This window comes from Myotis daubentonii, chromosome 14 (genome assembly GCF_963259705.1).
Source record: "Myotis daubentonii chromosome 14, mMyoDau2.1, whole genome shotgun sequence".
NCBI classification, from domain to species: Eukaryota; Metazoa; Chordata; class Mammalia; order Chiroptera; family Vespertilionidae; genus Myotis; species Myotis daubentonii.
Genome location: NC_081853.1, coordinates 18,366,125 through 18,378,283, shown reverse-complemented (window position 1 = coordinate 18,378,283; position 12,159 = coordinate 18,366,125). Strand labels below are relative to the sequence as shown.

The window sequence follows — 12,159 nt, the reverse complement described above, 5'->3', positions numbered from 1 at the left end:
GCCTCCTCCTGCAGAGCAGCCATCCTGCTGAGCACCTGCGGCAGGGTGTGCCAGGTAACGCACTGTTCCACTGTGTCCACTAGGTGCTGGTGGAAAAGAAGCGACGCGGCCCAGGCCGGGCCCTCTGGGTGCCTGCGGTGGGGGTAAAGCCCGATTCTCCTCCTGGGCTGGTGCTGGCATCAGTGCTTTGGAGAAGAGCTTGTATGGCAGAGTGGCTGATGAGAATATTTAAGTTTCCCTTCGCTCCTGGGTTCTCTCAATTTTATGCACAGCTGCTGGATGGCCAGACCCTGTCCTATGCTTACAGCACTTTTTCTTGGGAGCCCTGCACCACCCCCTCCTAACAGTGGAGGGCGCCATCCCATTAACCCCCCCCCCCCCCCATTGGCTTTTTACTAGAGGATTTGGACTGCAGCAGTGGGGGGACCAGCAGGGTGGAATGTGCAGAGTGCAGCCTGCTTTGGGGGGGACCCATGCAGCTTTGTTTTGTTTGCTTCCATCTGGTATCTTTTAGGTCTTATCTCTGCAAAATGCAGATGGTGTTTTTAAGAGAATTCGATCTCCTGGGCAGTGCTGCGTAAAAATGATGTGTTATGGGCAGGATACTCAGCAGTTTACAAAGTGAATTTGCCTCCTTTCTCTTGCTCTGCCCTCCCTACCACAATGGAAAGTAGACGGGAAATGGGTTTGTCCTCCCCATTTGACAGATGAGAACACGGAGGCTCAAAAAGGTGTGCCGCTTGCCCAGACTCATGCAGTTAGTGCATAGCAGGGCCAGGATTCCTAGTCCAGTGCTCCATTTGCTAGAGCAGCAGCACATGCTGCTGTTGAGATGCGTGGCTGAGTTGCAGGCAGGAGAGACCCCCGGACTTCAGTTTGGGGAACACAGGTGGGGGAGAGAAGGACCCCTAGAGTCACTGCCTGTGCCATGACTGCTGACAGCATCTGGCTAAGAGCCTTCTCTTGCCAGGGCTTGGGCAGGTGCTCAGCCTGGCCTGCCTGGACCTGCAGCACCTCGCTACTGCTCCGCAAATACTCCAGCTAGCCCGCTGCGGGCACCGGGGGTGCTGAGCCAGGCTGCTGTGCATGGCTCTTCCGATAGCTCAGCTGATATGGTGGGGGAGCATATGCTTAAGCCTTCCTAATAGGAATGATGTTCTTTTTGTCTTTCTTTCAGTCAAGCCATCTCAAAATCCAAGCTCAGGTCAGTATCTTATTTCCATTTTTCTTAAGCATGTGTGTTGGTTGTTCTCTTTAACTTGTGAATTTTGCATGGAGTTGCTCCAGACTTGCATTTGCTCTTTGGGCTGCAGTATTCATATAGAGGATCAATCTGCCCAGGAAACACTAAGCACCCGTCTTGGAGGGCAGTGTAGTTACTGTCGTAGGTGCTAAGGCTCTTGCCCCAACACAAACCAACAAGATGCAACAATTTCTTGCCACTAATCAACCCTTCATATCCCCCCTAGAGTCATTTCTCCAGGAGAAATACTTCTTGTCACTTTTCTGCTTAAAAGTTTTTCAACCCTGGCCAGTTTTTTTCAGTGGTCAGAGCATCAGTCCACAAACTGAAGGGTTGTGGGTTCATTTCTGGTTAGGGGCATGTACCTTGGTTGTAGGCTCAATCCCCAGCCCCCGTCACGGCATGTGTGGGAGGCCACCAATCGATGTGTCTCTCTCACCTTGATGTTTCTCTCCTTCTGTCTCTACCCCTCCCTTTACTTTCTCTAAAAATCATTGTAAAAAATATCCTTGGGTGAGAATTAAGTCCCCCCACCCCCCAAAAAAAGTTTTTCATAGAAGGAAGTTCAAAAGGTTTTTTTAGGTGCTAGTCATGTTCTGTTTCTTGGGCTATGACAAGGTCAGTTGGTGAAAACTCATTGAAGTGTACATCTGTGATTTGTATATTCTTCCATATAAATGGTCTTTTTCAATTTAAAACATTTTACCACTATATATAAATTTAAAGAACATAGAGCTAAATGTAAAACCTAAAACTGTAAGCATTCTAGGAGAAAAATCTTTGTGACCCTGGGTTAGGCAAAGATTTTCTTGGACCCAATACACAAAGCATTGGCCATAACAGAAAAAAAATGATAAATTCAAAATTAAAACTCCTGCTCTTCAATAGAAAATAAAAAGATAAGCTCCAGACTGGAGGAAAAATATTTGAAAAACATATTTGATAAAAGGCTAATACTCAGTTTATATAAAGAATAGTGTCAATAATAAGGAAGCAACTCAATTGAAAAATGGTCAATAGATTTTAAGAAGCGTGTCACCAAAGAAGACAGATGGACAGTAAATAAGCACATGAAATGACCATTAGTCATTAGGAAAAGGAAAACTAAAATCACAATGAGATACTACTATGTATCTATTAAAAATATGACAATATTAAGGTCTGACAAGGAGGCAATCAATGAGAATTCTCATGCACTCCTACTTGTCAATGACAGACATTTTTAAAACAAGTTGGTAGTTTCTTATAAAGTTAAACACATATTTACCTTATAACCCAGTAATCCCACTTTGAAGGTATTTATATAAGAGAGATGAAGCTATATGTCTGTGTAAAACATTTTATGTGTTTATGGCAGTGTTATTAATAATTGCCAAAAACTGTAAATAACTCAAATGTTCATCAAATGCTGACTGGGTAGACAAATTATAGTTTATCCATATAATGGGAAAATGCTCAGCAATAAGAGGAAAAAACTGATAGAAGCAACAACAGAAATGAATCTGAAAAGTATTTTTTAAATATATTTTTTATTGATTTCAGAGAGGAAGGGAGAGGGAGAGAGAGATAGAAACATCAGTGATGAGAGAGAATCATTGATAAGCTGTCTCCTGCACAGCCCCCACTGGGGATCAAGTCCGCAACCTGGGCATGTGCCCTTGACCAGAATTGAACCTGGGACCCTTCAGTTCACAGGCTGACCCTCTATCCACTGAGCCAAACTGGTCAGGCCTGAAAAGTATTTTTGCTAAGTGAAAGAAACCAGTCCCTAAAAAGCTATATACAGGGTGTGGCAAAAGTAGGTTTACAGTTGTTTGTATGGAAAAATAATACAATCTATATATATAAAAGGCTAAACGACAGTCTGACCAGTAGCTATAATGTGCAATGACCACCAGGGGGCAGACGCTCAACGCAGGAGCTGCCGAGTTGTGGTGACTTGGCAGCGGTGGTTCTCGGGTGATGCACCCCAGAACCAGAGAGAAGGGAGCACAGTTCTGGGGTGTGTAACTTGAGAACCACCCTCTGGCAATCTGGGACCCCTCAGGGGATGTCAGAGAGCCAGTTTTGGCCCAATCCCTGCAGGCCAGGCTGAGGGACCCCATCTGCCAGAGGGACCCCGCTCACTCTGCAGATGCCCTTTGAGCCCCAGTGCCACCCCAGGTGCAGCCAGCCGGGGAGGGACTGCAGGAGGTTGGCTCCAGGATGTGTCCAGCCCATCTCACCCAGTCCTGCCCCACCAGCCACCTTCTAATTAATTTCCTTTCAATGTGCATGAATCTGTGCACCGGGACACTAGTAATCCTATCTAATAAAAGAGTAATATGCAAATTAACAGTCACTCCGCCACTCCGTCACAAAGATGGCTGCGCCCATAGCCACAAGATGGCGATGCCCAGTCCCCTCAGCCCTGCCCCTTCAGTGTCCAGCCTATTGGCCAGGCAGGTGGCGGGGGAGGCAAGGGGGGGCGAGGCACTATCTGCCCACTCCGGCGGCTGATCCAGCCTCTCCGCTCCGCTGCCAACCGAGTGTCCCGAGGCAGCAGACACGGGAGCGGAGACGGGAGGGAGCAAGGCAGCGGAGACGGGAGGGAGCGAGGCAGCGGAGATGGGAGGGAGCGAGGCAGCGGAGACGGGAGGGAGCGAGGGAGCGGAGAAGGGCAGGCTTCACTCCCTTCTCTGCTTCGCTCCGGCCACAGAAAGCCCTATTCTTGCAGGAATAGGCCTGAGGAAGCCCTATTCTTGCAGGAATAGGCCTGAGGAAGCCCTATTCTTGCAGGAATCTTCCTGCAATGGGCCTCTAGTAATAAATAATACAAGAAGAAACTGTGTTTTGAGTACTCACAATTGCAAACCTACTTTTGCCCCACCCTGTGTTGCATAATTCTATTTATAGGACATTCTGGATAAAGCAAAACAATAGGAACAAAAAACAGCTCAGTAGTTGTCAGGGGCTGTGGTGAGGAGAGGGGATTGACCACAAAGGCCATGAAGGAACTCTAAGTGATGGAAACAGTCTATGTCTTAATTGTGGTGGTGGTCACAAACAGTATACCTAAAAAGAGTAAATTTTATCATCTAAATTATATCTCAATAAACCGGACTTTAAAAATAACATGAAAAGCCTTCCCATGACTCCCTGTTGCCAGAAGGCAGGCAAATTCCTTCATAATTTGGCCCGTGGCTCAGCATCTGACCTCATCTTTTGATGCTTCTTGCTCCCCACTGCTCTCAGTTTTCAAACATACCACACATGCTGTTTCTTCTTACCTAAGTCCCTTTGGTCCTGCAGTTTCCTCTGAGTGGAGTCCCCTTCCCTCTGCCCCCTGGCGAACTCCTACTCAGCCGTGGAGAGGGGATTCTCAGTTTTCCAGCGAAGACTGTCCTGACTCTTACAAAGCATTTGCAGCCCTGGCCGGTTGCTCAGTGGGTAGAGCGTATGCCCACAGATAGAAGGGTCTTGGGTTTGATTCCCAGCCTCGGTTGGGTGCATGTGGGAAGCAGCCAATCGATGCCTCTCTCTCTCTCTCTCTCTCTCTCTGTCTCTCCCCTTCCCCCCCCCCACTTCCACTCTCTTTAAAAATCGGTAGAAAAAATATCCTGGGATAAAGATTTTTTTAAAAAGAGCATTTGCAGCTCTTTGCTCCTGTACCTGGAGCCTTGGGAATAGCTCCTGGTGTAGATTTATAGTCTATAACTCTGCGTACTTTACAAGGACAGGGGCCACGGCGCTGTGTCTTCCTCATCTCCATATGCCCAGTGCCTGGCACAGAGCCTGGACACCCAGTGAGGAGCAAGACGGGGAGTGCTGCAGGGTTTCAGGGGTGTGATGATCATGCCCCTGGATTTGGGAGACACCTATGACTTGTCCCTATGACAGACCCACCGAGGCTGGGTCCTCTTCAGACCAGATCGCACCTTGCTTGTGTGGACTGGTTTGTGCACTGCTGAGCATCTCGCCCCAGGGACAGTCCTTAGTGTCCCCTGCAGAATTTTTCTTAGCTGCTCCTCGTGTTTCCAGCTGCTACTGCCATTGGAAACCACACAGCAAGAGCAATAACAACATGCACCTTGCTTGTTCCAAGTCTTGCTGAAGAGTTAGCACAGATCTCTCTCTGCCTGGCCCCTGGGTTTCAGTGTTTTTAACAGAGCACAGCTGAGTCAGCCGCCTGCAGCCTGGGCACAGCCCGGAGAGTCCTCTGACTCAGCCCCCTGGGCACAGCCCACTTCACCAAGCCATCCTGAGGCGGGGAGTGTTTTCCATGGGGAGCAGGGTAACGGAGAGAATACCTCCCCTCATTACAAACCAGAACTGAAAGTCAATGAAGGACATGCTACTTGTCTGTTGGACTCGGCTCATTTTATTTGTACGAAAACATGATTCAATATTGGCTCTTCTCCTGAAGGTATATTTTGAGCATCACTAGTTAGAAAGGGCACCTGATGACTCAGTCTGAAGACTCATGTCCTACTCAGCGTTGACGGCCCTGCCAGGCCCCAGAGAAATCTCCCAGGGTTAAGAAAGGATGGAAATTTCCCTGAAAGGAAAGCTGCGTTTTTGGAGCACTTCGTTGCCTGATCAATTTTGTAGGATGATTGAGATGCTGGAAGAGATGTAATGATAAGCTAAGTGGCTCTCTGCACAACAGATCCCTGCGCCATATGGTGGGGATGTGCACTGCATACGTGTGCTACTCCGTTTTGCATCTGCACACGGATCTGTGAATATCTGGGTTTTCTAACTGGCTTGAGGACTGTGCAGGACTGTGGAGTCATGTAAAGCCATAGGAAGGCAACTGATAGCACGATCAAATCAAGAGATAATATTTTGAGAAGTTGTATGTGAAGATCAACAGAATTTGTATTGCGAGGTCTGTTCCTTTCCTTGCCATTTGTTCTGTCTTTCCTTCCTGCACCCCCACCCCAATCTGGACCGCCAGCGTGGGAGACAGGTGCTTCCCCAGTGATGTTTATTAGACACTCAGGTGCCGGATCTGTCACTCAGGGAGTAACGTCTGCTTCTCTTGCAGCCGCCGCTGGCGTCGCTGGAACCGATTCAGTCGCAGACGATGTAGGGCCGCCGTGAAGTCTGTCACGTTTTACTGGCTGGTTATTGTCCTGGTGTTTCTCAACACCTTAACCATTTCCTCCGAGCACTACAACCAGCCTGACTGGCTGACGCAGGTCCAAGGTACACGCAGAAGCTCTCCTCTTTTTGTTCTGAATGAGGGATTCCCGAGGCTGTCCATGCACGTTAGTCCTACCTGCTCGGTGTGTGACGGGTGCGGGAGCGATTCAGTGTGCACTAATGGGAAGAACGTAGGACCGTCCAAACATGGGGTGCACCTGGCGTGGAGGTGCAGGTGATGGGCGCCAGGGCATGCCATCGCCTTCACCCTGTGACAGCCTAGCATCGAGGAACCTGCCAGTGGGGAGGGTCCTCCCCCCCACCCCCCCGCACCCCACTAAGGGGAAGCTTCACTTTCCCTTCTGGCATTCTGGGCAAGTGGTGCTAGTTCCCCCGCCCCGAACGCCCCAGCCATGTGGTGTGGGAGTTCGTCCCCAGAGACAGTCCGTTCTGAGTCTGGCAGTTTTGAGCCATCGAGGCCTGTCTTACATCAGGTTAAATCTGTTTCCGTCCAACTCCCCAGCCTGCCGGGAAGTGTTCTCTGCTGTTAGAAACGACCTGGATAGGCAGCTGCTTCTTCTCTCGTGGTGCTGTAAGCCAGACCAAGAGCTTTTGTGACTGATAGGAGCAGGAAATACAGTATGCTGGACGGAACGGAGACGCATGGGCTCCGAGGGCTCGGAAGCATCGGAGGTGACGCGGAGAGCTGCCCCTCCCCATGGCACAGCCAGTGAGACCGAGGCCCAGGGAGACCTAGGGCCCTCTCCGAGTCACACGTCTAGGTAGTGGCGGCAGCACGCCTGGAACCTGGCAGCCAAGCAGACCATCGATGTTAGTGCCACGTCTCTGCAGCGGAGGCAGTAGCGGAGAAGGGGGCACTCACAGCAGGGGCCGGGGGAGGGGAGCAGAGGGGGTCCCAAGGACACCGCCCCTTTCTCTTTCCAGACATCGCGAACAAAGTCCTGCTGGCGCTGTTCACCTGCGAGATGCTGGTGAAGATGTACAGCCTGGGTCTCCAGGCGTACTTCGTCTCCCTCTTTAATCGCTTCGACTGCTTCGTGGTGTGTGGGGGCATCACGGAAACCATCTTGGTGGAGCTGGAAATCATGTCTCCCCTGGGCATCTCCGTGTTCCGCTGTGTGCGCCTCTTGCGGATTTTCAAAGTGACCAGGTGAGGACGGGGCGCCTCGCGGCGGGTGTTTTCTGCGGGTCAGGCGATGTCTGCGTTCTGGGCTCACACCCTCACCCTGACTTGTAGGCACTGGACATCCCTGAGCAACTTGGTGGCATCCTTGCTAAACTCCATGAAGTCCATCGCTTCGCTGTTGCTCCTGCTCTTCCTCTTCATCATCATCTTCTCCTTGCTCGGGATGCAGCTGTTCGGAGGCAAGTTTAATTTCGACGAGTCGCAGACCAAGCGGAGCACCTTTGACAATTTCCCGCAGGCGCTTCTCACGGTGTTCCAGGTGAGCCCCCCGCCCCCCCCGCCCCCCGCCCCTCCCTGCCAAGCCCGTGATGAGGTGCCTCCTGGTCTGTCCACGACTCAGTGAGACAAAACGGTTCTGGTTCTGTTTCCATTAGTCGTCTCCACCCCAGTGATGGATGCTCTGCTACGTTTTGTTCCATTTAAGCAATCTCTTTTGCATCTCAATCCTGCTCTCGATGGGATGTGATTTAATGTTTTTGCAAGGCCACAGACCTGGGGTGTCTGTGAGATCGGCTCTTTTCTGGTTCTGTGCTAATTTTTGATCGAGGGCAAGTTTTGTAATTCTGGCTATAACAGATTTATGCAAAGAAGTGACTTCCAAAGGCCTAATGCTGTCGTGTAGTCAGAGGCATCAGGGTGATAGAAGAGTTGTGGCAGCCTTCTGCCCCTTTTCTGTCCTCCCTCGTGTGATGTAATGGGGACACACGGCCTCTGAGGGTGTCTGTGTGGTTGGGGCCCCTGTGAGCAACGAGGAGCCAGCCCTCCTGGCTCGAAGCCGAGTTGCTCTAAACTCCTCTTCATCTTCCTATGTTGTGAGCTGAAGCCCTTCCTTGGACAGAGCCTGGTCGATAAATTTAACCGTCCCGTCTGCACTTGTGGCTTTACACATGCAAGTCCCGGAGCTGCGGGCCCTGCTAGAGAGGCCGTGGGGCCGGCGGGAGGGGCAGTGGGCATGCAGGCCTGGGGCTCTCCCAGTGCTCAGCTCTGTGACCCTGGAAAGTCACTGTCCTTTTCTGAAAAGAAGAGAGAGAGAGAGAGAGAGAGAGAGAGAGAGAGAGAGAGAGAGAGAGAGAGAGAGAGAGAGAGGGGCTAGAGAGGGAATGATCTCTGATTCTTTCCCACTTGGCCACTGGAAGTGAGTGGGATTTCTGTCACTGCTACAGGCTGTGAGAGAATTATACTTAATTTTTGAAAATTTTTTGAATTATACTTAATTTGGGGCCACTGATGAGTCACTGGTTTTTCTGATTTCTTTCAGGGAAGCCTGTGTGGTGGTTGTTTTGTAATACATGCATGTGGCACAAAATTCAAACATTGCAAACGGATATAAAGTAACAATCAAGTCCCCTCCCTCCCTCCCACCCACCCACCATGCCCCCTTCTAGAAGACAACCACCGTTAAATAGCTTCTTGTGTATTCTTGGAGATATATTTGCCCAGGTATAAGTCAGTTAACCTGCCTACCTGCCTCCAGGTGAACTCACACAGATGGTAGCTCATTCTACACCGTTTTCCATCTTGCTTTTTATCACTTAGTGTCCTTAAGAACCTGCCTGATTGGCCCACAAAAGGGTGCCACCTCCTATTCCCTGCAGCGTAAATTCCTGGGTATGGGCGTGCATGATTCATGGAGCAGTCCCCTGCTGAGGAATATTTTATCGTCTCCAGTCTTGCCTCAGTGGGTGACCTTGAACATACGCCCTGGGGCACATGAGTGAGAGCAGATCTGTAGGAGACGTTCCCAGAGTCTGCTGGTTCAGAGGGTGTGTGTGCATGTGCAGCTTGGATGCTCTGGCCCAAGTATTCTCCTTGAGGGTGTGTTCGTTCATCCTCCAGGGATGGGGGTGGGGCTGCCCACTGGAGGTTGCTTGGGCTTTCAGATTGCGCCTGTCTGATTGGTGAACATGGTATTATCAGGAGTGAATTTGAATGTCTTTTCATGTGACTAAGGCCCACTTCTAATTCCTTTTCTGTGAATTGCTTTATCTAATCCCATTTTCCTGTTTGGTGGTGACCACGGCGGTTTTAATTTTTAAAGTTATCTGGCCCAGATAGGTGATATGGGGGATCTCTCTCTCTCTCTCTCTCTCTCTCTCTCTCTCTCTCTCTCTCCCTCCCTCACTGTCTCTTTTTCTTTTTGGAAGTTAGTGTATTTTTAAATTGCTGTTAATGTTCATCCGGTTCTATTTCATGATGGATTGAATTACCAAGTATCATCAGTAAAGATTATATTTGAAATTCAAGTAGTTATTAGTACCTACTCACGAGGTAGTTTGTAAATTTACGTAAGACACTTAGGGAATTCTCTGCTTATAAAAATTCATAGCTATAGTTTTCCATTTCCACACTTGGTTAACTATGTGGAATACTAGGCAGCAGTTAAAAAGACTGAAATGAGCCCTGGCCAGTGGCTCAGCTGGTTGGAGCATCATCCCGTGCACCAGAAAGGTTTCAGGTTTGATTCCTGGTCAGGGCACATACCTAGGTTTGTGGGTTCAGTCCCCCAGTTGGGGCATGTGTGGGAGGCAACCAATCAATGTTTCTCTCTCACATCAATATTTCTTTCTCTCTTTCCCTTCCTCTCTCTCTAAAACCAATGAAAACATATCCTTGGGTGAGGATTTAAAAAAATGTTTTAAGAATGAAATGAAGCTGTTAACACAGAGTGTCTCCAGAGTATACTGTTGAGGGGGGCGGGGGGTAAGGCAAATTGCAGAAAATTCATACAGTATATGATACCCTTTATGTCTAATAAATCAGAGAAGCCCCCAACGGCCCATTTCCTCTGAGTGTGCATATGAGTTTAAATCCACAATAAAGGTCCCGGAGAGAGACACCCCAATAGCATGCTCTCTGGGCTGGGGTGTCATCCCAGGGTACAAAGTGTTATATGTAATGTTATTTTCACTAGAACTCATCTATTGGTGTAATTAAAAATAATGGGTTTTTTTGCCCTAACCGGTTTGGCTCAGTGGATAGAGCGTCAGCCTGTGGACTGAAGGGTCCCAGGTTCGATTCCGGTCAAGGGCATGTACCTTGGTTGTGGGCACATCCTCAGTGGGGGGTGTGCAGGAGGCAGCTGATTGATGTTTCTAATCTCTATCCCTCTCCCTTCCTTTCTGTAAAAAATCAATAAAATATATTTTTAAAAAATAATAATGTTTTGTAAACTCTGCGGGATAGCAGGGTTTGTTCAGTGCAGACTGGACTGTGAAAGGCAACGTAAACCAGATGTAGGCAGCCGCCACGCAGCTCTGGAGACACCTGGGAATTGTGGGTCCACCGGCTGATCAAGTTTTGGCTTCTTAGATTCTGACAGGCGAAGACTGGAATGCTGTGATGTATGACGGCATCATGGCGTACGGGGGCCCGTCATCTTCAGGGATGATCGTCTGCATCTACTTCATCATCCTCTTCATTTGTGGGAACTGTATCCTTTCGCTGACCAGGGTGTTGCTGTTGCCCCCTCTTGTTTGGTTTCTCCCTCTGACTCTCCCCATGGTGGCGTGGTGGCTGTTGTGATGGGGAGGTGAATGCCCTTACCTTGTTCTATCTGCCCTCCTTCACCGTTGCTGGGTCAGCAAAGGAGAGGCAGCATCCCAGTGAGGCCCTGCAGGATGAGAGCAGGCTCAGGGGAAGGAGCCCGAGACAGTGCCCGGGCTGCAGCAGTGGTCACCCCTCAAGGTGTCGCATCTCCTGTGCAGGTCCCATGGGATAGCTCAGGGCAAGGCCAGGTGGCTCTCCGTGCCATCATCCTTGGGAGTCTGGGGCACAGTTATATCTTCTTAAGACCCCTCATAACTGATGGGGACCCACCTTCAGTGGGCTGAACTAAGCTCCCGTAAATCTAACTTTACTTTGCTGACCTGTCCATCTTTGAAAGTCAAATATCCACTGACTGGTTGCTGTATCATGCTGTGTAACTTCTCCAACGTGTTTATTCCTTCTCCCTACCAAGAGGTACTCTCTAACCCCAGGCTTCTGGAAACTCAGGTCTCCCTTTACCTTGATCGGCACCTTCACGACCCCATCACCTTTGCTTGTGTCTGCTGTATCTCTCCGTCCTCCCTGCCCAGCACAAGACCTGGCTTGCAGAGCCCCTCAATAAATGCTTGGCGGAAGAGCTGTTGTACAAACATATGAATACCACCTCAGGCTCCCAGAGGCTCTGTGTAAAAAATAGGCTAGCATCTGGAAGACGGTTCGAAGTCTTAATATAATTCACTCACGTTCCTGCCCTCTTGAACGACTTGATTCGATTCGTCGAGCACGAAATCCCCTGGAAGCTGTCTTATCGTCGGTCCCTGTTAGGTGATGTTTGCACGTTCCGCACCCACCGGAGACCTCAGACTGCAAGGGCACGTGAGCAGTCCCGGCTGCCGCCTGTAGAGGGCTGTGCCCAGCCGAGACGCTTAGTCAGGGGCGGGAGCCGCCTTCCCTTCCTGCCCTCTCATCTCCTGCTTCTCGAAAACAGACTTACCAGCTAGCAAATAAGAAACGGGGATCTTCTGTTTTGGAAACCTTGTTCTGATTTTTTTTTTTAATCGTTTATGGAAACCACACATACGTTATAGTAAAAGCC

The 12,159-nt window shown here is 49.6% G+C and overlaps 1 protein-coding gene across 1 annotated transcript in view; it reads left to right on the top strand.

The window, feature by feature from the left end:
* Positions 1–12,159, top strand: part of CACNA1D (calcium voltage-gated channel subunit alpha1 D) — a 301,466-nt gene that overhangs the window by 212,230 nt on the left and 77,077 nt on the right. Inside the window, 6 exon segments of the mRNA XM_059663279.1 lie at positions 84–143; positions 1,178–1,204; positions 6,273–6,433; positions 7,316–7,541; positions 7,629–7,836; positions 10,887–11,007. Coding sequence (XP_059519262.1) covers positions 84–143; positions 1,178–1,204; positions 6,273–6,433; positions 7,316–7,541; positions 7,629–7,836; positions 10,887–11,007 — 803 coding nt within the window.